We start from the raw sequence: 26,153 nt of genomic DNA on the forward strand, positions 1-26,153 counted from the left end.
ATCCTAATGATGATGGTTTAGTAATCCAGTTGGATTGGGGTACACCATGGGGGTAGGTTGTACAAGCACTTCTCTGGTGGCCTCATTGTTTTGTGCAGCATTTAGGAGTTCATTTTAACTGTGATTTCAACTGTGCCAGCTTAATGTTACAAGGACACAGTTCCCCCCCCCACACATACACACAGAAATAAACACAGAAATTCAGGGCTAGATCCTCAGCTGATGGAACTAGGCATCAGTCTATTGAAGTCAATGGAGTGACACCAATTTATAAGAATGGCCATACTGGATCAGACCAAAGGTCCATCTAGCCCAGTATCCTGTCTTCCAACAGTCGCCAATGCCAGGCACCCCAGAGGGAATGAACAGAACAGTTAATCATCAAGTGATCCATGCCCTGTCGCCCATTCCCAGCTTCTGGCAAACAAAGGCTAGGGACACTTCAGAGCATGGTTTTGCATCTCTGTCCATCCTGGCTAATAGCCATTGATGCACCTATCCTCCATGAATGTATCTAGTTCTTTTATGAAACCTATTTTATATCAGTCGAGGATCTGATCCTTAATCCCTAGAACAAAACATCATAATTTCAGTAGTGGAGTTAAAAGAAGATAAATAAAGAAATAAACAGAAATTCCGTGTAGTCATTGTATAAAGAAACATACCTACCCACCCTCCCTTTGATTGATTCTGGTGCTGCGCCCTGTCAGGTACACATGGATTAAATGGGCTGCGGATGGGTCTGGTCTCATCTGGTCTGTGCCGATGTTAAACCAGCCCATAGTTTCTGTGTGTCTTGCACCTCTTTCTACCTCCATGATAGGGTCTCTCACAAGGAGAGTGTCTGTCTCCCTTTCTCTCTCTCCGCATTCCTTTTCTAGTCCTTTGACTCCTTTTGTCTCCTGGTTTCCAAAACAGATCCAAGCTGTCCAGAAGGAGAACAGCCCAGATGAGAATCTAACTTAAAACCGCTCTCCACCTCATCTGTCTGCCAGCAGGATCAAGACTGCTGGTTCTATACAAGAGTCCCTATCTTAATGTCAAATCTTTTATGCCATCCACCACCCCAGCTGCCTGCTCCAGAAATGGATCCATCTCGATTTACACCTTCACTGGGAAAATGCATTTCTGTTATATCTGCAAAAGCCTGGTACAGCCTGGTCATGATTTCTTGTGCACATGTGATCTTCTGCCCATCTCCTCATTGAGTGACCTTGGTGTCACATGAACCTGTAACTTTCAAAAGCAGGAGCTGTGTTTTTTATTTTAAAGCAAGGCTACAATTTAAGGAGGCAGGAGCATTTGAAAGGTCAGAGATTACAAGTCATGAGGAATTGCTTCCATGTGAAGAGAAAGTGATAGATTTAAGTACTGATACTTCTTAATTTATTGACATATAAAAAAAGATAGATTAAGTTATGGTAGTTTGAGATTATATTTATAAAGTATTTATTTCTATTTACTTCACTGCAATCTGTATGTTCAGTTTATCCCGTTTTGTTGTCATGTCTGCACACATAAAGCCTCCCCCAGGGAAGGCAGAGCCTTGGAAGGTGGGCCAGTGGGGAGGGGGTTGTCAGGCCGTTTTGTGATGCCATCTTTGTCTTCTTTCTCAATCCCCAGCACTGGGAGGTCTGGATGGATTCAGGAGGTCATGCTCCCACCTGTGTGCAAACACGTACACACTGACTTCAGAACTCTCCCCCTCCTGCCCCCACCACATCTCCTTAGTCCTGATCCCAGAGCTCAAACCACTTTTCCTCCAGGTGGTGACTGGATAGTGCACTATGCCATCCCAAACGAGGCAATCCACACATAGCACAGCAAAGACATGCACACAGACAAGTCACCACACTTATCGAAGCACTTTGTGTGTGTATCCCATCCCCTCCATTCCCCCAAGTGCTTGAAACCCAGGTAGACTGCAATGATGACAGGTTCTGGTTGGTTCTACGCAGGAGATTTGGTTTGGGGTTCTTACCTCTATTCTGTCTGTTTTCAGGGCCCCACCTCAAATGGGGTGAAAGGGATGGAAAGGGGATCTGAAGTTCTGGAAGGGCAGATGGTTCTGTCAATCCACTTTTGGGGTAGGGTGCTGTTCGAACGCTCCCAATGAGTACAATGCAGCCTGCCTCTCAATATCCTCAGTCACCTTCTAGTAAGTATGCAGGCCATCTATACTGTACTGTACTAATCTCTAGCTGGGAAACCTCCAAGAGGATTAATCAGTGTCACAGGGACTCACACTGCACATGGGACTCAGGAATCCTCTCTGATAAAACCCACCCAGCTGGGAAGTGGGGAGAGGCCAGGAGGGATTGCATCCCGACAGTGAGTATAATATGAAGAGAGATGACAGACCTGTCTTTTGCATTACTGCAGACCTGCATTCTGTTTAGCTACCAATAGCTTGTTCAGGGCTACCAGGTGGCTACTGCAGCCAAATGCTGGTTCATTAGTGAATCCTGGGGCATTGCCCATATAGTTACATCTGTGCAGATGGTCCGAGTTAATAAAGGGTTGTTACTGGGGTGGGAGGGGGTGTCAAAGCTAGATCATAAAATTACACTGGAGCCTAAATTCAGAACAGTTGTCTTGAACCAGATGGCTGAGTCTCACTGTCCTTTTCTGAAAGGGCTTTTACTTCTCTTCTCTTTCATATGGGAAGAATCTGTTTGCAGCAATTGAATGGGTAGCAAAGAGAATGGCATGGGGATGGGCAAGGATGAGAGAAATTGCGACTTCTCTTTACTTTTATATGTGATTACATTGTCTTATTCCCCTCCCCCATTTAAAACATTAACTTCATCCTCTTTCCCCTTGCCCCACCTCTCTATCAGGCTTAGACTGCCTCCACAGAACAGCTAAGTTGGTGGGGGAAGCATACCAAAGCAGACATATGACATCATTAATAACCCCTCTCCCCATGGAAAGGACCTGGTCAGGTAGTGCTGACCTTGCTATAAGCTTTTTAAAGTAACTTAAGCAGCAAAGGTCTTTATAAATTTTTAATTACCCAGATTGTTTAATTAAGATTTCCAGTTGGTCGTATGCACCCAACTCCAGGCAGAAACAGGGGGAGCTCACCCTCCCTCCATACATATACCAGGAGCATCGCTGGTCCATGCTTCATCCTCACACTTCACGGCTGACCTTAATTTGCACAGGACGGCTGTGCCTTGGTTCTCTTAGGCACTTTTCCATCCTCTCTGTTGTGTTTGTTGAGTATTGTATGTGTGGCTCCAAGTGGAGATGGTCTATGCAGTGTATTTCTCCTTTCACTTTTTCTTATTTTGGGGAGGCTAGGGCATGGGGTAAGGGGACATGTGGGGAGCCCAACAAAGCCTCCATGCAACCTCAATGGGCTGGTAGAGATGTCACACACACACACACACAAAAGCTCCCAGCAAACTGCCCACCACCATGCTGCAGTGTGAAGAAAGATTTCATTCCTCAGCCTCTGCCTCCTGTCTGCACAGAGACAGTGCATTTGTATTGAGCCACTGTTTAGCTCAGCTCTCATGCTGCATGACGAGTGCTTTTTTTTCCCTCTGGACCCCGATTTGCTTTTGACCAGCTCCACGGCATCACTACCATTCCCAGGGAATTTCATTCTATCTCACAGACCTGGATGGCACTGCAGGTTCCTGCAGGGAACAGTGTCAGTGCAGGTGCCAGTGCTTGTTCCTTTCAGTGGGCTTTTCTTCTTTGTGCCAGTCCTACATGGGCAGATGGGTTAGACAGCAACTTGCTGACCCAGGTGAAGGTCTCTTGTTTTTACAGCTGTTCCTTATGGACTTAGAATTATTTTTTTAAATCCAGGACTGAATTTTAATAATTAAATTAAATGCCTAATGCCTGGGATAAGTGCTTTATACATACAAACAAATCTTATGTGTTATTATCTACACAAAGAGAGATGCTTTGCCCTCAATGAGAATCTGCAAGAGAGAAACTCCAAACTATGGCCTCAGTTCAGAAAAGCATGTTTAGCACATACTTATGTCCATCCGCATCCAGCAAAGCAATCAAGCATGTGCTTAAATCACACTGAATGGAATTAAGCACATATCTAATGTTTAGCACAGCGGCAGGCAACCTATGGCACACGTGCCAAAGGTGGCACACAAGCTGATTTTCAGTGGCACTCACACTGCCAAGGTACTGGCCACCGGTCCGGGGGGCTCTGCATTTTAATTTAATTTTAAATGAAGATTCTTAAACCTTTGAAAAACCTTATTTACTTTACATACAACAATAGTTTAGTTATATATTAAAGACTTATAGAAAGAGACCTTCTAAAAACGTTAAAATGTATTACCGGCACGCAAAACCTTAAATTAGAGTGAATAAATGAAGACTCGGCACACCATTTCTGAAAGGTTGCCGACCCCTGGTTTAGCACATGCCTCAGTTTTTTGCTGACTGCTGAATCAAGACCTAGAACAGTTAGAGCACTCCTCCCCTTGTGTATATATCCATATTAATCAGTCTTAAGTTCTAGGGTTTTTTAATTCTCAATTCTTTGTTCTATCTCCCAGCTTATAAGGGAGCTTTCATAGAAAGGACTAGGGCTCAAACCTCAACCCAAAGAACTGATTGTCAGCTGGTGAAAATACATTTCAGCAATCTCTGCTCTGGCAGCAAATAGGTCCTTCCACTGAGGCCCTGATGATGGCCAATGGAAAGTCTGCCATCAGCTTCAGTGCATTTTGAATCAGGCCCTTGGTAAAGACCACTTGGCTTGAGTACCTATTTTAACATACTTCATAGTCAAAAACTTGTTGTTTTGATGCAGTTTCTAAGAAATGTCCTGAATGGCTGGTACTGTCCTATCAAGAGCTAGTGTAAACCAAAGTGTTCTGGAGCCAGTCTTAGGAAGCATATGAAATTTTAAGCCCCTTCCTTTGGTAAAACAGGCTTATTAAATTTCCGTTCTCATCCCAACTGAACTCTGGATTTTCAGTGCAAATCAAGACATTCTTGGACTTCTGTTTTTTTTTTTATCTCTCATTCAGTCTCATTCTCAGAGATTTCTCCAGGTTAGAGCTGTCTAGAGTGGAGGTAGCTAGGTTATAAAAGTATATCACCATGCTTCCTTATATACATGCCTGTATTTGTTTTGGACTAGACACAGAATCACAGGAGACAATGGGAGAAAAATGAGGAAGGGATGCAAATGCCAGTGTTGGGTCCTCTGGGAATCTCTGCCAGATCAGAGAGGAAGGATGGCTTGGGTGTGATACTGTTATGGGTCTTGCCTTAGGTCAGCGATCCTGAAGAGCATGGTCTTGATGGTTTGGTTATGGAGAAGACATCTGGTTTCACTCAGTCAGTGCTGTGTGCCTGAGGTCAGCAAACCTGCAGAGCACACTACTTTTCTGAGTTAGAGACAGGTCTGATCCAAAGACAGTGGGAGTCTTTCCATTGACACCAGTGGGTTTGGATCAGGCCGCAAATATAAAGATCTAGAGTTGAGGAGTAATGACTGCTTATGGGACTTATACTGGCTCCCAATAAAATATCCAAATAGCAGCCATCTGCTGTTCATGTGGATTCCCCAAAAGGTTTATTTTCTTTAGTACCGTCCGGGGAATGGCTGGAGAGTCCTAATTCTATATCTTCTATATCTGGAGAGTCCTCTTCTATATCTGACACCCCACACCTTTCCTTAACTTAGCATCCCTGCTGTTGAGAGTCCCACCCAGAGAGACATACATTCTCAAAAATTCAAGTAGATGATACATGCATCAGCCCTTAGAGTAGTTGAGGCTAAATTCTATTCATTGTTCTTTCCATTGGATTTGAGGATGAAAAGGGTCTTCAACATTTAAACATTAAAGATTGGGTAAATCTTCTAGCTTCGGTCAAAGCTGAGGCATAGAAACTTTGTTGTGAGGGTAAGAATGGCACAGGAAAAGACCCATATAGTCCTTATAATGAAGAAACAATCCAAAATGGGTGCATTTGGAGAAGTCATCCAGTATGTTTCAACATGTGTAGATGAATTTGAAAACTAATTGAATTCAGTGTGACACAGCTGAGTTGTACACTGGTCACTCAGAAGTAACAGCAGTTGCACAGTAATAGAAGCATACTGTTTCCTTGGTGTAACAGAGGTCAGTGAGATACAATGATGTCATCAAAGTTAATCATGACTTATCAGGAAGGTAGGATAAGAGGTAATTTAATTGAACAAGTTTGTCATGGGGAAACAGCTTCAAAATCAATGGACTGTCTTTGCCTGGCCTTTTGTAATCATGCAAGGGGCAGTCATTTGTCTACATCAAGTTTTTCGTATGAAGCACCCATCCTGATGATCCTCAGCCAACAATGAGGTACTCACTCAAAAAAAGAAATACCAGTTCTTCAAAGGGCCCTCAGAGAACTGCTGGTTTTGTAACCACAGAGAAAGATTTCCCAAATTGACCTCAAAAGAAACAAGCAAGAAGAAGTTGAGTTTTTACAGTGGGAAAGGAGGCAACACTTGACTGAGAACTGGAGGAGCTCACATAAGCATTTCCAGCTGTGACCAGTGATGCATGTCATAAACAGCAGCAGCCCGTAAGAGCTTACACCTTTCTAAGATGCTCTTACTGTCTCTCTTTCTGTTTGGTAATCAATGAGCTGTATGAAGGAACTCTTCATGAGATTCAACTTGTTATTAAGATCCTACTGTAAAATGAAGGCGGTTGTGGTTACTTTTATTTTATTTTGGTTGGGGTTTTTTTTTTTTTTTTTGGGGGGGGGGGGGGGGGGTTAAGTTTGGTTTTGTTTGTTTTTGCCTGTGCTTCCATTATCTAGTTTGTCCACATGAGTTCTTCCTGTGATGCCATCTCCAAGTCCTGGGAGACCATTTCTCTTGCTTTGTATATATGTGATTGCTGTGGGCACACCCTGTACTACTGTATAATAACAAAACTACTGAAGTCATGAGTCTAGTTTTCTCGATGTCTTAAACTATGAGTGTTGGAATTTAGGGTATTAAACTGTTTGTGTATACTTAAGGCATTGTTCAGTTAAGAAATAAATGTGGCATTTATGCAAATACTGGACAATGGCTCCTTGGTCATTTTTTTTCCTTAAAGAAATAGGTGGGGTCAGGTTTAATAACATCTAATAAGATTTTAACTCAACATATCTCTAGGGATAAATTCGTATGACAAAAGAATTCTCTTCTCAACCCAGTAAAGGGTGGTCTATTAGATTAAATCTCAGGAAAAACTTCCTAACTTGAAGAACAGTAGGACAATGGAAAAAACTGCCTCAGGAGGTTGTGGAAGCTCCTTCACTGGAGATTTTAAAATGGAGGCTAGATAGCCATCTGTCTTGGATGGTTTAACCACAACAAATCCTGCATCTTGGCAGGGGGGTTAAACGAGATGACCCTTGCAATCCCTTCTAACCCTATGATTCTATGATGCTGTAGCTTCAAGGGGGTACTTATATGTATGTTCAGATATTTTATACCATATTTTATACCTTTTGAGCTTTGTCATACTAGTATATAATAATAGAACAGTAGCACTTAAGGTGATAAACACAATGGGGTCAATTGCCCTCTCATTTAGCACTCGCTTACACAAAATGCTCAGCACTCTGGCACCAATACAGCAAAACATTTAAGGATGTGAGTAGTCCACTGACATCAATGGTTACAAGCGTAAAGTGCTTTGTTAGACTGGGACCAGAGTGCTCAGCACATTACTCTTGGGGGAATTTGCACCACTGCACATGCAGAATTTGCGAAGAAATTAATGTGAATGCAGAATTTCCTTTTTCTCCCACAGAAATGGGCTGCAGAGCTGCTAGCTGCCACTAGGGGTCGCTGGACCCAGCAAAGCACAGCTCACAAATAAAAGACAACTGCGGGGGAGAGGGGGAAGGAGCTGGAGGGTTCCTGGCAGCTGCAGTTCCTGGCACATCCTGAAGGAAGGAGGCGGCCTGCAGGAATATCCACACAATCCCGGGGGACCCAGCATCAGGCTGTTTCTCCCTCTAGATCCCTGGGCTCTAGGGGTTAGGGGGTGTCAGATTCTGGGCTGTGGGATGCCCTGAGGATGGGCTCGGGGGGGACACGTAGCTGGGCTCTGGGGGGCAAAGGGGACGAGTGTCTGGGCTGGGGTGGGCCCCACAGCTGGGATCTTGTGGAGAGGGGGTGCAAGTGTCTGGGCTGGGGTGGGGAGGGGGTGTGAGTGTCTGGGCTGGGGAGGCCCCAAGCTGGGGGATAGAGGGTGCGTGTGAGTGTCTGGGCGGAGGGGGCTCTGTAGCTGGGATCTAGGGGGGAGGGGGTTCAGATGTCTGAGCTGGGGGGCACTCCATGGCTGGAATCTGGCAGGGTAGGGAGTGTGGGTATCTGGGCTGGGAGGGCACCCCACAGGTGGGCTCTGAAGGTTAGGGGGTGCAGGTGTCTGCCCCCGCTACTGGGATCTGAGGGGGAGGGGGCAGAGAAACGGATTTCTTTAATTCTTCACTCCTGGAGGAAAATTTTTGTGCCTGTATTGTTACTGACATAGTTGCTGACATGTATGTTGAAATAAATTACCAAAATAATTGAAACTGGCATGATTTTTATAGTGTTATTTTGACAAATAATATTTGCAGAATTTTAAAATATTGTGCACAGAGTTTTTAATTTTTTGGCACAGAATTCCCCCAGGAGTAGCACATTGCAGGATCGAACCTTTTACACTGGTCTGTCTCCACTGACTTCTGTGGAGTTACTCCTGATTCACACTGGTATAAGTGAGTGGAGAATCAGACTGAATCCTCCCAGACTGAACTTCCTACATAGAATAGGTAATGGTCTAAGAGTTCATAAGCCATTCATCCCTACCCAAAGGAACCCTGAAGCTAGTCACCCAAATCTTTGATTAAATGCTTCTGCTAGTCATAGGCAAACACACTCTGAGCACAAAAAACCTAAGGAACATCTTAAAGCAGGCAATGTAGAACACACAAGGTCCTGCACAGTGATGTATCAAAAAATATACCATAGGTGTCAGCACCATGAGAATAGTTATTAGCAGAACTCTGTTATAAAGACTTAAAAGCTGGAAAAAGTTCTGGCACAGGACAATAGGGATTAGATCATTTCCAATTCAGAGGATATTTACAGCATTGCAGTATTCACTTATTTGCAGTGTGACCTACCTTTATAACAGGGGATACTACTATAGTAGATTTAATTGCAGGTGGAGGTTTTAATGGCATCTGCTGTGTAAATGTCATCCTAAGGCAGCATTATTTTTTTATGCCCCATGCCCTGGAGTGGGGAATTCTCTTTTGGGCAGTGCCTGGGGCAGCTCCTAGCATCAGAAACCTTGACAGCTTGACTTCATTGGAGCTGTTTTGCAGGAGCAGGGCACCTGTGGGAACAGTGGATCCACCCCATGCATCTGGTTTTTCTTCCCACTGTTCCTGAGAATCACAGTTGGCGCTTCCAGGGAGGTTGGTGCAAACCCAACCTTCTTCCCTAACAAAACAACTGGGAAGAGAACTAGAAGAGGGGGAACCTCATGAAGATTTCTTCCCCCAGAGATCATCCTGGGCCAGGATTCTATGGAAAGGGACAACTGGGTTCAGTGTTTCTACTATAGACTGGTTCATCTGGCTGAGATAATTATTCCTGAGGCACTTAAAAACCGTCCCAGTTGAAGAAGAAACCACTGTGAATATAATGAGCCAAATTCACTGCTGATGTCTATGTGCACAACTCTGTAAAGTCCAATGGATTCACTTCACTTTAGACAAGCAGTGAATTTTACTCCATGTGAGCCTGTCTAGCATGGACAGTGCTAATAAGTGCCCGTCTATTGAGGTAGACCTCAGCTCTCAGAAGAGCTGTCTGAAATGTTTTCATGAAAATGTTCCTCTTTTCCAGCTAGCTCCAGTTCTCAAATTTTGCATTCTATTTCTGGGCAGCAAACACAGAGGTCATAGGTGTACTCTATTACACTGAAACATTCATCTTATCCCTTCCCATCTTCCTAGTTTTGAGAATATAGATGGAAACCATCTAGAGAGATAGTGATATATGGCACCATAGGCATGCAGACGGGATGTGCCGGGTGTGCCCAGGCACACCCTAATGCCCTGAGCTCCGGCTGGGAAGGCTGCTCCTCCCCCCTCCCCCGCTGGAGGCTCAGGGGGGACATGAGGAGGAAGAGGAGGAGGCTGCAGCAGTTGCAGGCAGCGATGGCTTCGGAGCCGTGTTTACATCACTGCTGGCCCCAGCAGCGCGGGGTGAGTGGAGTCGGCCCAGGGGCCCAGCTCCACCAATATTTGAGGCCCCCTGGCCCCACCTGCCGCCCCCCCCCCCCCCGCATCTCCTCCAGCCCCCTCTTGCTGCCCCCACACACCTCCCCGGGCCCTGGAGCAGAGTGTCCCTGCTTCTTCCATGCAGCCTCCCTGCAGCAACTGCTGCTGCAGGGTCTTAGTACCCCCATCTCGACTGCCAGGGCACACTGACTCTGAACCTGCCCTTCCACCTCAGACCCTCCTCTTTTCCGGCGGGACCCTCCACCAGCACAAGGGGCCCCCTCGCCCGCAGTCACCACTCCTGCCCCAAGCTGGACAAGGAGGCAGCCCCATCCCTCACCCCCAGTGAGGCTACAGTCAGGGGCAGCAGCAGGGGAGGAAGCGCATGCAGCACCCCCCGGCACCCACCACGGGGGAGGCGAGAGAGATTCCTGGACCTGAGAGGGGCCCTGGGAGCACATGGAGTGACAGTGGTGGGGGTGAGAGTGCTGCTGGAGGGGCGAGAAAGGGGGGCTCCTCCCCCAGAGCTCGCTACTGCCAGCAGGGAAGGGGCTGGGGGGAGTCCTCTCTGGCCCCTGTCCCAGAGCAGCCTTCCTGCACTCCAAACTCATCCCCAGCCCTGCCCCACCCCAGAGCCCACACGCCCAGCCAGAGCTTTCACCCCCCGCCACTGCACTCTCAACCCTAGCCCTGAGCCCCTCTGACACCACAAACCCCTCATCCCCCTGCACCCTAACCCTCTGCCCAAGCCCCCTCCAATACCACAAACCCCTCATCCCCAGTCCCAGCCAGAGCCCTCATCCCTCTGCCCCAGCCCTGAACATCTCTAACACCCCAAGCCCCCAGCCCCAGACAGAGCCCTCACCTCCCACACTCCGACTCTCGCCCTGAGCCCCTCCCACACCCAAATCCCTCACCCCACAGCCCTCACCGCTGCACCTCCTCCCATCCCCAAACTCCCTCCCAGAGCCTGCACGCTGTACCCCAATCCTCTGCCCCAGCCTAGGGCCTGCACTCCAGACCTCCCCCACCCAAACTCCCTCCCAGAGCCTTGGGCAGGTGGGGGGCAGAGTTTGGGCAGAGGCAGGTTCTGGGCACCACCAAAATTTCTACAAACCTGCCACCCCTAGTGACAGGGTCCCCCCTGCCCGCGCAGGGTGTATTTGTTGCCTGTACAAACTTCCCCAGCAGCTGTACAAAGTGGTTGTAATTGTATCACACAGCAAACCCCACACTGCTACCATGACTCCCTTGGCCCCCTGCCCGGGCCCGCCCAGCCAATCACCACTTCCCCAGCACTACATGTGACCTTTGTTGACTTACGTCAGTCATAGCGCTCTTCCACCACTGTGCTCCAGCTTGGTTGGCGCTCTTTGCGCCCGCCCTGTAAGTGCCATCACGTCATTGGTCAAGGGAATGTCCAGGGGGTGTGTCATAACCATACTTCTAAGGGTAGCCTAGAATTCCTCCTTACCTGTAAGGGCTTAAGAAGCTCAAATAACCTGGCTGGCACCTGACCAAAGGGACCAACGGGGAAAGAAGATACTTTCAAATCTTCGGGGGGAAGGCTTTGTGTTGTGTTCTCTGGGGAAAGCAGAGAAGCATCAGGTCAAAAAAACTCCTTCTCCTATAAACCATCCTGTACAAGACTTTGATATTACAAAAAGAGTAAGTAAATAAGGCAAGGCGGGTTAGCTTATCTTTTCTTTTCAACTTGTCAATTTTCCCTTTGCTAGAGGGAGGCTTATCCTGGTTTTCTGTAACTTTAAAGTTTTGCCTAGAGGGGAATCCTCTGTGTTTTGAATCTGATTACCCTGTAAAGTATTTACCATCCTGATTTTTCAGAGGTGATTCTTTTACCTTTTCTTTAAATAAAATCCTTCTTTTAAGAACCTGACTGATTTTTCCATTGTTCCAAGACCCAGGGGCTTGGGTTACATTTTGTAACCAATTGGTTAGGATATTATTCTCAAGCCTCCCCAGGAAAGGGGGTGTAAGGGCTTGGGGGGATTGCTGGGGGAAGAGGAACTCCAAGTGGTCCTTTTCCCTGGTTCTTTGTTAAAATCACTTGTGGTGGCAGCGTTACTTAAACCGAAGGGAGAATTTGTGCCTGGGGAGTTTTCAACCTAAGCTGGTAGAATAATCTTAGGGGGTCTTTCATGCAGGTCCCCACATCTGTACCCTAGAGTTCAGAGTGGGGAGGGAACCCTGACAGGGTGGGATTTGGTGGGGACTCTGTTCTGAGGGGCGGTGTGGTAAGGAGGCCGGGCCGGGCCAGGGGGGTTGGATACAGGCTAGAGGGTCTTGGGAGCAGTCAGGGGACGGGGAACAGGGACGTTGGATAGGGCATGGGAGTCCCAGGAGGCCTATCGGGGCCGGGGGTGTGGCTAGGGGTCGGGGCAGTCGGGACAGGGGGGTTGGATAGTTGGTGGAGTCCTGGGGGGGTGATTAGGAGGTGGGGGGGTCTCTGGAGGGGGCGGTCAGGGGACAAAAAGCAGGGGGGTTGGATGGGTTGGGGGTTCTGGGGGGGGCCATCGGGGCGGGGATATGGAGAGGGGTCAGAGCAAACAGGGAGCAGGGGGAGTTGGATGGGTCAGGAGTTCTAGTGGTCCTGTTAGGGGGCGGGGAGCGGTTGGATAGATGTGGGAGTCCTGGGGGTCTGTCTGGGGGTGGGGATGTGGATAAGGGTCAGAGCAGTCAGGGGACAGGTAGGGGGTAGAGTCCTAGGGAGGCAGTTACAGTGGGGGGGTCTCAGGAGGGGGCAGTCAGGGGACAAGGAGCAGGGAGGCTTAGATAGAGGGTGGGGTCCTGGGGAGCAGTGAGGGTCAGGGTCCCAAGAGGGGGCAGTCAGGGGACAAGGAGAGGGGGGGTTGGTGGTTCTGAGGGGGGCAGTCAGGGGGCAGGAAGTGGGAGGGAGTGGATGGGGTCGGGGCGGGGCTCCCTGGGTGCACACCCTAATGAAATGTGCTGCGCATACCTATGTATGGCACATAAAATATTAGGGGACAAAACTAAAAACACTGCAAGCTCTCAGAGAAAGTTTTGCAGATTCTGTTCTATTATAGTCCATTTCTGATACCATGACCATCACCATGGTATCTCAGCACCTTTCATAGTGCCTTAAGCTATGTGACTAGCATGATCTGTCAATGTGAATATGGTATTTGGAAACCCAGAATTCCTAAATATGATTAATATATTCCTGTAGTGACCAAGGAAAAGATTTCTGCTATATAGCCTTCTCTGTCATGTGGAAAGCAAAATCACATGGGGAGTTAATGAATAAATATGGCCGGCCTTGCGGACAAAATTAAATGTTAATATCAGCAGGCCAAATACTAGTGTCAGAAAGTATTTTGGGAACTAAAATGGGATGGTTCCACCCCACCCTCCGGTGTATCATATTTTCACACAGGGCTCACATCAAGGTTGTATTGGATTATGTCACGGAGAAATAGATCCTGCTACATGTGGCATAGTTAGTAAGCGGCCGTAGGGGCGGGGTGGGGGGGGGAATTGTACAGTGGACACCGGAGTTAGTGGATACTGACCTCTTACCATGTAACTGGAGCATTAAGCTTCTATAACCCTGATCCATGTCAGGTGACTAGACCCAAGAAGCAAAGAGCAGCCTCCTACCAGCACTCTTCTGTGTCACATCCTCATTGCATGGCATCAGGAGCTAACTAAATCTTTGGGAAACAGAAGCTGCTTGACTCCCTCACTCTGAAGGGAAAGTTGACAAAGGAGGTAATGGAAGAATCTGTCCTAGAAGAAGCACTGAAGTGATGTGCTCCAGTGGCTTAGGGTTGCCACCTCTGAGGTACAAAAACCTGGGCCATCCAGGATTATCCTGAGCCAGAAAAACTGTGTGTACCGAGCAGCCTTACATATGCCCCAGGACAGTTACCTCTAAAAAAACTCTAGGAAAACCTGGACAGCCCTAACATGGCTCCATAGATTTCTAACTGCCCCCCGGCTTGGGCTTTGAGCTGGGTTCTTCCCACCTAGCACCAAGTGGCTAGGCCAAATCGTGCTTTTGATGCTCACAATGCAAGCATGCAGGCGGCACAGGCCGAGCCCCACAGCATGTAGGTACAAGACTGCTCCTTAGGGCAGCGCTGCCTGGAGCGATGGCAGGCTTGACACTGGGGGGCAGGAAGCACACCAGGGCCATTGCACCTGGGTAACACACCTGCCCTGCCCCAGAACCCCCTGCCCCAGAACCCCCTGCCAGCCATGGGGCGCCAGCCTGCCAGAGCCTGACCTCAGGCGAAGGCCAGACCTGCAGGCCCTGCTCGCCCCGCGATGGCCACAGCACAGTGGCCTGGCCTGGCCTGGGGACCCGCATTTCCCATCAGGTGATTGGCAGCTGAGAGAAGCCTTAGGACCTGCTTCAAAAAAACTAGCCGCTAGCAACGGCCCCAGGCCCCTGCCCCCGCCAGGTGATTGACAGGAGGCGGCTCTGGTCCCACCCCTCGGCGTGATTGGTAGGCGAGAGGGCTCTGGTCCCGCCCCTCGGGGGTGATTGGTAGGCGAGGGGTTCTGGTCCCGCCCCGCGGGCTGATTGAGGGAGGGTGGAACGAGGCCTTAGCAGGAGCAGGAACTAGGAAGCGGCTCTGGAGTCTCGGGCCGGGCTGGATGGATTTGTTCGGGGACTTCCCGGAACCGGAGCCGGATCCCTCGGCAGCAGGTGAGCGTGGCCGCACCTCTTCCCGCCGCAGGGGGTCGTGGCCGGGGCCGAGATCTCCCAGCGGGCCCTGCGCCCCTCTGGGCGGGGCCAGCCTTAGCAACCACCGCCCTCCCGCGCCCGGTTGCGGCGTGAGGTGAAGCGTGCGGGCCTGCCCCGGCTCGGCCGCACGGGGTGACGCTTCCTGGCCCGTACTGCTGGCCTTATGTGCCTGGGTCCTCCTGCGCCACGCTTAGTCTTGGTGCCGTGGGAGGCCGCGGCGGGCTCCTCGGGTCGGACCAAGGGGCTGGTTGTTGTTGCGCTTGCGGCGGGCAGCCATGGGCCAGGGGTGGGCGGCCTGAGACCCGCGGCCTCTGCAGCCCCTGCTCGCTGTGAAACGCGGGCGAAGCGTACCTGTGGGCTCCAGCCAGGGGACAGCTGCAGCCTGGCCCCCGCGCACGCCACCCAAGGGTGGGTGCAGAGCCCAGCTCCGCCAGGTGCGACTGATAGCGCTCCCAGGGTTGAGTCTCGTCCTCCATCTCTGGGAGAGTGGTCCAGGGCTTGGCTTCGCCTGGGGGATCAGCCCAGGGCTGTTTGGTGTCGGGTAAAACTCCACTGCGCTGTGTGCGTGAGGAGGGGGAAAGTGAGAGAAGAGACATACTGTATAGCAAAAAGAAAAGGAGTACTTGTGGCACCTTAGAGACTAACCAATTTATTTGAGCATAAGCTTTCGTGAGTGAGCTGTGCTCACGAAAGCTTATGCTCAAATAAATTGGTTAGTCTCTAAGGTGCCACAAGTACTCCTTTTCTTTTTGCGAATACAGACTAACACTGCTGTTGCTCTGAAACCTGTCATACTGTATAGCGTCCATCTAGATTTGAGGGGGAGAAAGGAGAGAAGAGGCAGAAATATAAGGCAGGGAGTGAGTGGAATGCAGGCTAGAGAGAGGTGGATAGGGTCATTGAAGAAAACTCAGGGAAGAGACACAGCATGATTGAATGTAATTTTTCCTCTTTCTTTCCCATGAAAGAAGGTAGAACAAAAAAGAGAGATGCAGTTGCATTAAAAAAATAAAGAGAAAGTTGCTTGATAATATATTGCAGCTGTTATTCAGTCCCTTTAAATTGAAGGGTATGGGGCTCTGGAGGGTGAGGCAATGCAGGTATTTTTCACTCTGGTTAGTAGACTTAGGCCATGTCTATACTACATAGTTTTGTCGACATAAGGTAGCTTACATTGACCTAGTTATGAAGGTGTACACACTGCAGTGCTCCTCCTGCCATTTTAACTTTTGTGTTACTCCAATCTAATAAAACCACCTTGATGAAAGGCATACAGTGTAGGGCAACTTAGAGCTACTCAGTGTCGGGTGCAACCTAAGCAATGCAGTGTTTACACTAAGTGTCCTCCAGGAGGTATCCTACATTGCCCATCCTATGCACTCTGGATACCATTTTTAACTCCACTGCCATGCAGCCAAGTACGCAGGTGAACATCCCTCCCCTATTAAAGCCCTGGAAAGTTTTGAATTTGTTCAGTATGGAGACCTCATATAGCATGCTGGCTCTATGCAGCAAACGTGTTCCTGTGTGGAGTCCATGGGAGGTGGTTGATTTCCTGGGTCTGTGGGGAGAGGAAGCTGTGTAGGCACAACTCCACTCCAGCTGCAAGAACTTGCTCAGGGCAGGGAGTAGAAGGGCTATGGCAGGGACATGCAGCTGTGTGTGTAAAAATCTGAAGAGCTGCGGCAGGCATAGTAGAAGGTAAGGGAGAGGTGTGGAGCCACAGATATGCTGCTCCTACAAGGAGGAGGCTAGGGTTAGGATGGTGGTGAATAGCATCCCTGTTGAGCTCCTCTTATGTCTTCATAATGCACAGCTAAAATACTGAAGAACAGTGCAGGATCCATGCTTTCTGACACAGATGGCTGGCTTGCAGGTTACCAGAGCGGTTGAAAAGCAGCTGGAAACCTAATAGGATGCCCATGGAATGATGAGATTGAGAAACCTGTAGTATGTGATGCTAAACCTGCTCCCGTGAGGCATTACAAACCCCAAACACCCTTTGGTCAGTTGCCCAGTGGGATAGCATCAGAGGGGTAGCCGTGTTAGTCTGGATCTGTAAAAGTGGCAGAGATTCCTGTAGCACCTTATATACTAACTGTCATAAATATAAAGGGAAGGGTAAACCCCTTTAAAATCCCTCCTGGCCAGAGGAAAAATCCTCTCACCTGTAAAGGGTTAAGAAGCTAAAGGTAACCTCGCTGGCACCTGACCAAAATGACCAATGAGGAGACAAGATACTTTCAAAAGCTGGGAAGAGGGAGAGAAACAAAGGGTCTATGTCTGTCTGTATGCTGCTTTTGCCGGGGATAGAACAGGAATGGAGTCTTAGAACTTTTAGTAAGTAATCCTAGCTAGGTATGTGTTAGATTATGATTTCTTTAAATGGCTGAGAAAGGAACTGTGCTGAATAGAATGACTATTCCTGTCTGTGTGTCTTTTTTGTAACTTAAGGTTTTGTCTAGAGGGATTCTCTATGTTTTGAATCTAATTACCCTGTAAGGTATCTACCATCCTGATTTTACAAAGGGGATTTCTTTACTTCTATTAAAAGTCTTCTTGTAAGAAAACTGAATGCTTTTTCATTGTTCTCAGATCCAAGGGTTTGGGTCTGTGGTCACCTATGCAAATTGGTGAGGTTTTTACCAAACCTTTCCCAGGAAGTGGGGTGCAAGGGTTGGGAGGATTTTGGGGGGGGGAAAGATGTGTCCAAACTATGTTTCCCAGTAAACCCAGTTAGAGTTTGGTGGTGGCAGTGGAGATCCAGGGACAAAGGATAAAATTAATTTGTACCTTGGGGAAGTTTTAACCTAAGCTGGTGAAAGTAAGCTTAGGAGGTTTTCATGCAGGTCCCCACATCTGTACCCTAGAGGTCAGAGTGGGGGAGGAACCTTGACACTAACAGACATGGGATAGTTAGTCATGGTGCACTGATCTCTGTATCGATGCAAGAGCTGCTCTGTGGACACAAGTTGCATAGTGTGGACATGCAACAGCATTTTAAATACAGCAGTGGCTGTATGTCGATGTACCATAGGTTGACAACTTTGTAGTGTAGACATCGCCTTTAGTCTTTGGGCTAGTAGGTATCAGGTACATTTTTCATGCCCTCAGTTAGCTTCCCAGAATCTTTCCCCAAAAGATCCAAAGTGTTCATAACTACAGAGCTGTGAATATAGACCAACTCTTGGGTTTCTCCATGAATATTTGATAGTGCTGTTAGCACAGGGGTAGGCAAACTTTTTGGCCTGAGGGCCACCTCTCGGTATGGAAATTGTATGGTGGACCGGCTGGGGCAGGGGATTGGGTGCACGGGGAGGATGAGGGTTCTGGCTGGGGGTGCAGACTCTGAGGTGGGGCTTGGGATGATGGGTTTGGGGTGCAGGAGGGTGCTCCCTGACTGGGATGGAGGGGTTTTGAGGGCAGGAGGGGGCTCTTGGTTGGGGCAGGGGATTGGGGCGCACGGGGGGGGGTGAGGCTCTAGCTTGGGGTGCAGACTCAGGTGGGGCTGGGTTCAGGATGGATAAAAATCAATTAGTTTTTTTTAAAGAAAAATAAGAATTGGATTTTTTTATTTAAATCAGATTTTTCTGATAGGTTTTTTCCCTCAAAAAGCATTATCTAAAGATAGTTTTAATTATGATATCTTTGACCTATAATATATCTTATCATGGAATAGGGATTATATATTCTAATTCTATAGTATGAGACAATATATTCATGTAACGTTTAAGACTCATTTTTGTAAATGAGTTCCAATAGTTCATGGATTAGGGACCCAATCTTATGAGGTTCCAGGGGCTTCTGTATAGATTATTTAGGTTAATCTTTCTAGCTACTCAATGGGACTGAGTGCTCAGTCTAGAAGATACCATCAGAGATGCTTAGTTTTGCAGTTCTCAAACTCTGGATTTGTGTCTCCAGAGATAACATGCTTGTTAACAGCAAAAATGTTTTTTAAATAAATAATATATAGGGGTGAGAAATAACAGACTTCAACCCTATTGTCCCTCTGCAAATTTGTGTACACAGAGTCAATCCCTTACCTCCCTCTAAAAGTGCAAAGTTTCAAAAAGTTCAGTGAATAGAAGATCATTGGGGGCGGAATAGATCTGGACAAGGAGAAGTCATCTAGAGATAAATGTGAGAAGGGAGGGACAGGCAGTAGAGACAAACATGAAACTGTTTGAGCAGCATATTCCAGAAGTCTTGAGGTCTTTCTGAGTGTAGCCTTCATCTATTTGAGAACTACCAAACCATTCTCTCACAGAAGGGAAAACCTGTAATGGCAACAAGCCGTAAAAGAGACCCAGTTTGGGAATATTTTAATGAAGTTCTTCTACCTGTGGGTAAGACAGGCATGCTTGCAGAATGAAATGCAAAGGCCTGGTTGCCCAGATGAAACAACATCATGAGAAGTGTTCCTTCTCAGGAGGAAGCTGCATTGAAGATGATGAAAGGAATATGTCTGAACATGCAGGATCTTCAGGTTGGTCAACTTTTTTTATTTCATACTTCTTTCTTAAGGACTGCCTCTCTTCCTTCTGGACTATTCTTGAATTTTCATGTTTGAGCAAAAAATGTAGTTGTTACTCTATGGTACTAACATTTTAGATGCAGTTGTGATAAAAAATAAAAGCTGAAATAGGCAGATCTTCCTTTTACAGTTTCACCTTTAAAGTAGTACTGAGTGTCAGTGAATGCAATGAGTAATACTAAATGAGTAGTATGGTGGTAATAATAATTAAATAACTGCATTGACTTATTTTGTTTAGAAGAATCCATCCTCAACATACAGGATTCTGAAGACTATCCACTTTCAAGATCACCATCATTTTCTATAGTTTCAGAGTTATCTGCCAATAATAATGTTTCAGTCACATCATGTATGCCACGTAGCCACGTATCACCTGTAGCAGAAAGAAAAAAAAAAATCTCTATCAGCCAGAAACAACCATAGATAACAACCCATCCTGGACAACGATCCCTCACTTTCACAGGCCTTGGGAGGCAGGCCAGTCCTCGCCCACAGACAACCCGCCAACCTGAAGCATATTCTCACCAGCAACTACACACCGCACCATAGTAACTCTAACTCAGGAACCAATCCATGCAACAAACCTCAATACCAACTCTGTCCACATATTTACACCAGCGACACCATCACAGGACCTAACCAGATCAGCCACACCATCACCGGTTCATTCACTGCACGTCCACCAATGTAATATACGCCATCATGTGCCAACAATGCCCCTCTGCTATGTACATCGGCCAGACTGGACAGTCCCTACGTAAAAGGATAAATGGACACACATCAGATATTAGGAATGGCAATATGCAAAAACTTGTAGAAGAACACTTCAACCTCCCTGGACACACAATAGCAGATTTAAAAGTAGCCGTCCTGCAGCAAAAGAACTTCAGGACCAGACTTCAAAGAGAAACTGCTGAGCTTCAGTTCATTTGCAAATTTGACACCATCAGCTCAGAATTAAACAAAGACCATGAATGGCTAGCCAGCTACAAAAGCAGTTTCTCCTCGCTTGGTGTTCACATCTCAACTGCTAGAAGAGGGCCTCATCCTCCCTGATTGAACTAACCTCGTTATCTGTACCCTGATTCTTGCTTGCATATTTATACCTGCCTCTGGACATTTCTACTACATGCATCTGACGAAGTGGGTATTCACCCACGAACGCTTATGCTCCAATAATTCTGTTAGCCTATAAGGTGCCACAGGACTCTTTGCCGCTTTTACAGATCCGGACTAACACGGCTACCCCTCTGATACTTGAAACCATAGATATCTTTGTGATAAGAACCAGCAGATTACAAAAAGAGGTAATTGATGAAAAAATTGCCCGGTTTGTTTATGCAACAAACTCTCCTTTCCATATGATTGAGAACCTACACTTCATTAACATGGTTCAGTCATTAACAGTCCACCCAACAGAGCAGATGTTGCAGGAAAATTGCTGGATAAAGTGTATGAAAGAGAAATTGAGCAGTGTGCAAAAGGTCTAGAGGGTGAAATTGTTAACCTGAGTCTTGATGGGTGGAGCATTGTCCACAGTGATCCTGTTCTATGTGCTTGTGTGACAACAGAAGAAGGGAAATTTCTTCCTTACAGCAACAGTTGATACAGCAGAATACTTACAAGAAGTAGCAGTAAAAGCTATAACAAACTGTGGAAAAAACAATTCAAATGTCTAGTATGCAGCTTGGTCACAGAAAATGCTGCAAATGTATCCAAGATGAGAAGAAATTATTTTGAAGAGTCCCCAGCTAACAACATACGGTTGCAGTGCTCATTTGATGCACTAGCCAAATGACTAGCCAAAGACTTCAGTGTTCCAGAAATAAAGGCTAATGTTGTTGAAATTGCAAAATACTTCTGTAACACCGCTTTGCAGCAGTTGCTCTAAAAAAAAGTGGGAGGAACCAAGCTAACTCTCCCACAAGACGTGCTATGGACCTCAGTAGTGGACTGTTTTGAGCGCTGTATCAAGCACTGGCCTAATCTGATGACAGTTTGTGAATAAAATCGTGAAAAAATAGATGGCACTGTCACAGCCAAAGTTCTCAACATTGGGCTTAAGAGAAATGTTGAACACCTGCTGAGTACCCTGAAGCCGATTTCTGTAGCCTTGAACAAAATACAGGGAAATAGCTGTTTTATTGCTGACGCTGTTGACATTTGGAAGGAAGTGAATGAGATCTTAAAAAGGGAAATATGCAATGACCGTTCTTGTCCCATTCATTCTTTTTTTAAAGCTTGTAATTTAACTCTCTGTCTCCAGCTCATTTTCTTGCAAATATTCTCAATACTCGGTACCAGGGTCAAACATTTAACTGCTGAAGAGGAGTTAGCTATGACATGGACATCCAGCAATCATCCCTCCATAATGCCAACTATAATAAACTTCAGAGCTAAGGGTGAACCATTCAAGAAATATATATTTACTGATGATGTTTTAAAGAAGTCATACCGGAGAACTCGTGGAAGTCACTTAAGCACTTGGATTCAGAGACTGTTGAAGTGGTGATCTCACTTTTAACAGCAGTAGCTTCTTCTACCAGTGTAGAAAGAATCTTTTCTTCCTTTGGACTAATTCATTCCAAATTGAGAAGTCATTTGGGACCTGAAAAAGCAGGAAAGCTTGTTTTTGTTTTGTTTTTCTCTTCCTGTTTGTTCACAAACAGGAAAATGAAGGTGAAGATGACTGAGTTAGCTGCAGAAGCCAATATTTTAAGTTTCTCATGTTGAGCTGGCTGACATAGTCGATTTAATTTTTTTAAATATATTTCATTTAACTATTTTAGTTTAAAAACAAGTTTAACAAAAACCCAACATGATTTTAAAAAAGTGCATGTTTAAATTCAAAAATGCATATGCTTGTTTTGTTAAAATATTATGTTTGCTGTTGAAGGGAAAAAAATCCAGAATACATAATGTTTTAGTTAAATAAAACAATTTAAATGTCTGTCTGGTGGTGGTCTCCTCCTAATACAGCATGGCAAGAAACTCCTCCAAATATTAATGATAGTTTACCTCCCAATGACTTCATAAATATCTGCTTCAGTTACCTTTTGGTAAATGAAATAATCAAACAATCATTCATTTTCTGATATAGCTGTAAAACTAATTTGAAAAGCTTTTCAAAATAAATCACTTTAAAAATGTATAGTGTACCTTCTAAAAATGAATCCTACATGTATCTGAGTTGTGAAGAATATGTATTAACGTTATAACAACCAACAAAAATGCACTTTTATGTAGAAATCCATGATTAAATAGTTTTCCTGACTAGTGATTTAAATCAAATCCACCCTGGCTGGGGATGAGGGGTTTGGGGTGCAGGAGGGTGCTCCAGGCTGGGATCAAAGGGTTTGGAGGGCAATCAGAGCTGGGGCAGGAGGTTGGGGTGCATGGGTGCGCTCAGGATCCAGGTGGCGCTTACCTGAAGCAGCTCCTGGAAACAGCGGCCCGTCTCCCCTCCGCCTCTCACGTGGAGGTGGGGCCACACTGCTCTGTATGCTGCCCTGTCCGCAGGCACTGTGCAGTGGCTGTGGTTCTCGGCCAATGGGAGCTACAGAGCTTGCACTTGGGGCAGGGGCGCTGTGCAAAGCCCCCTGGCTGCCCTTGTTTCCGGGAGCTGCGCAGAGCTGAGCAAGGCAAGCTCCCTGGCTGGAGCTCCGGAGCAGGGAAAGATCCCAACCCCGCCCTGCAGCAGGAGCTCAAGGGCCAGATTAAGAGGTCCAATGGGCTGGATGCAGCCTGCGGGCCGTGGTTTGCCCACCCCGTGTTAGCATTATCCTATTAGAATTAATGTCCGTTTGGAATTTTGGGCATAATAATGTCCTCAAAATGTCATCTGTTTTGATTCTCTTCAAATTGTGGATGTTTGGGTTGGTAAAAGGGATGCTAAATGTTTAAATGTATGGAAAATATGCATGTAAGTCCTAGGCTTTTTTTTATTGGGCACTAATATACCATAGTGTTAGATAACCTAAAATGGTCCTACTTGGCCTTTAAATCTAAGGTATCTAGCCTGACCTGCATAACACAGGCCAGATCACCTCACCTAATTTCTACATGAAGCCCATAACTCCTGCTTCAGCTATAACATCTTTTAGAAAGATATCTAGTCTTAGCTTAAAGACGGCAATCCACCACATTCCTAGGTAGATTGTGCCAATGGCTAATTATCCTCACTTTAAAATGTGCCTTATTTCTAGTTTGACTTGTCTAGCATCATCTTTCAATCACTGGATCTTGTTTTGCCTTTTTCTGCTAAATTAGGGAGCTGACTCCTATCAGAAATCTCTTGTGCATGTACTTGTAGGCTGTGATAAGTTGTCTCTGAACCTTCTCTTTGATAAACTAAATAGATTAAGCTTTCAGACTGAAATACCTGAGATCTCTTTGCAGTAACAGCTGTTATATCCTGGAGCAGTGCATTTATAAACTACGGTTGTCATAGACAGAGGGGTTCGCAATTCCATTCTGTGTGTGAATCACCCATTCGTGACCGGCCTGGGTACTCTAATCATATTGTTACTGTTTTCTGATGGGTTTCAGGGACCGAAGCACTAAAAGGAGGATCTTTGCTTTTTGATGATCTCCCACCATCCAGCAGCTCAGGTAAGGGAATGTAACCTTCTCCCACATGCCTGACCTTTCCCTGCTTACAAATGCTTCCCCACTTTTTCTACAATGGCTTGTCTAAAACCTGTTTTTCAGTTAGACTGGTCACTAAATCAGTCTTCATGGCTAGGGATTTACATTTTTAGCTAAGAGGCTGGGAAATGTTTTAAATGAGCACACTATTTCATCTTCTGCAAGGGAGGATAGAGAATAAAGACACTTGTGGGGAGGAGGAGGAATGATTTTTGTCAGCTTTTTTCCCAGATACTTGTTTCCAAGATAATCTTTTTGTGTCTCCCTCTACTTCCATTACTTAAGCTGTTCAGTTCTTTTCTATTTGTTTCTTTCTAGTCCTTTTGGATTTCGTGCATTCCCCTTTTGTAGTGATTACACAAAGTAAAACTATTTCCCCTTGTTTATTCCACCCACCCACCCCCCACTGTTCCTCAGATGTTCTTGCCAACTGCTGGAAATAGCTCACCTTAAGTGATCGCTCTGGTTACTGTGTGTATGGTAACACCCATTGTTTCATGTTCTCTATGTGTATAAATCTCCCCACTGTATTTTCCACTGAATGCATCCGATGAAGTGAGCTGTAGCTCATGAAAGCTTATGCTCAAATAAATTTGTTAGTCTCTAAGGTGCCCCAAGTCCTCCTTTTCTTTTTATTAACTTGGTGCTCTGTAGGGCCAGATTCTGCCCATCTTACTCATGTTGAGCATACTTGATTATACATACAGTCCTACTGATTCTATGCGCATAAAGGGTAGCAGAGTTCAACCCTTAGTCCTTTTTTCCATCTTTAATGGCAAATATTAGTTTTGATACCACTTTTTATAGGAGTTCAGAACTATTTTAATAACTTATTCATATAATTATCAGTATGGTTTTGTATTGTGCACCCTTGTGAAATATATTGGTGATTTACTAGAAGTCATTAAATCCACTTTACTGGGTGTGTATTTTGTCAAGAAAAATAAATGTTTAAATTAGGTCTTTCTGATGTAAACATATCCCAGACAGGATTTGAGCTCAAGGCCAATTGCTTCCTTAAGTGCATATGCATTTCAGGTGTTCTGATAAGTCACCAGAGGGATACTCCTGGGGGAATTCTGTGCATGTGCGGACATGCAGAATTCATCTGTCTCGCATTGTTTTTATGTGGGAATACACAAAACACATTTTGCCTAAGGAGTGCTGCCATTCTGCCTTCTGGCACCACAGCAGACTCTGGTGGGCAAAACAGCCAGCTGTGTTCGTGCTAGCTGTTCTAGTGCCACAGCGGCCTCTGGTGGGCAAAAGGTGCACAATTGCAGCATTTCTTAGGCAAAATGTATTTTATGCGGGAAAATACAAAATTCTATGTCCAATGCTGCAGAATTCCCCCAGGAGTAGAGTTTATCACAGCACCCTGCCTGCGGAGCCAGGTTAGGACAGAGTGGGACACACAAGGCTGCTGGCAGGGTCACAGACTGGGGTTCAGTATGGCTAGTGAAGAGGGGGATGACAGACTGGAGCATGGGCTAGTAGGGTGACAGCATTGAGTCTGGGGATGCGGGAGGGGGGCTGCAGAAACCCAGGGGGATGAGGGGTGCAGGGACAGGGGCAGATGTGCCTGACTGAATGGGAGGGTCAGCCAGGGTCTGCATGGGGGAGGATTTCCAACACCCTAACAATCCCTCCTCTCTTCTCTCCCCCCCCCCCCCCCCCCCCAAAAAAAAAGAAGAACCTCACACCCAACACCCTCCAGATTCACTCCTAGGCTCCTTCCCTCTCCCTCGGCTCTTCCATTACCCCTGCCTCCCCCATGCCTGTGTGCTGCTTCTGACAGGTGCAGGAAATACAGTTCTGTATTGTAATTTTAAATGAATTACACAAAATTCTCTATTAATATACCTTGTAAGGAATATGACAAAAAAATTACCAGAATCTTTTTGTCTGTATTCATAGAATATCAGGGTTGGAAGGGACCTCAGGAGGACATCTAGTCCAACGCCCTGCTCAAAGCAG

The 26,153-nt window shown here is 46.4% G+C and overlaps 2 protein-coding genes across 6 annotated transcripts in view; both read left to right on the forward strand.

The window, feature by feature from the left end:
- KIF1A (kinesin family member 1A) overlaps positions 1-7,055 on the forward strand; it is a 218,167-nt gene extending 211,112 nt beyond the window's left edge. The window contains 1 exon segment of the mRNA XM_043522362.1: positions 919-7,055. Within this exon segment, the coding sequence (XP_043378297.1) occupies positions 919-961 (43 nt within the window). The 3' untranslated portion in view covers positions 962-7,055.
- A 7,744-nt stretch (positions 7,056-14,799) lies between these two features.
- LOC102932681 (ILK associated serine/threonine phosphatase) overlaps positions 14,800-26,153 on the forward strand; it is a 55,284-nt gene continuing 43,930 nt past the window's right edge. Inside the window, exons 1-3 of one of the 5 annotated variants that reach the window (XM_037909820.2) lie at positions 14,814-14,953; positions 19,347-19,481; positions 24,078-24,140. In XM_037909820.2, coding sequence (XP_037765748.1) covers positions 14,902-14,953; positions 19,347-19,481; positions 24,078-24,140 — 250 coding nt within the window. In that variant the 5' untranslated portion in view covers positions 14,814-14,901. Of the gene's footprint in view, positions 14,954-15,099; positions 15,427-19,346; positions 19,482-24,077; positions 24,141-26,153 lie in introns of those variants that run through there. The other 4 variants (XM_037909821.2, XM_043521903.1, XM_037909822.2 and 1 more) reach the window with 4 other exon arrangements.

Source organism: Chelonia mydas, chromosome 9 (genome assembly GCF_015237465.2).
Source record: "Chelonia mydas isolate rCheMyd1 chromosome 9, rCheMyd1.pri.v2, whole genome shotgun sequence".
Classification (NCBI taxonomy): Eukaryota; Metazoa; Chordata; order Testudines; family Cheloniidae; genus Chelonia; species Chelonia mydas.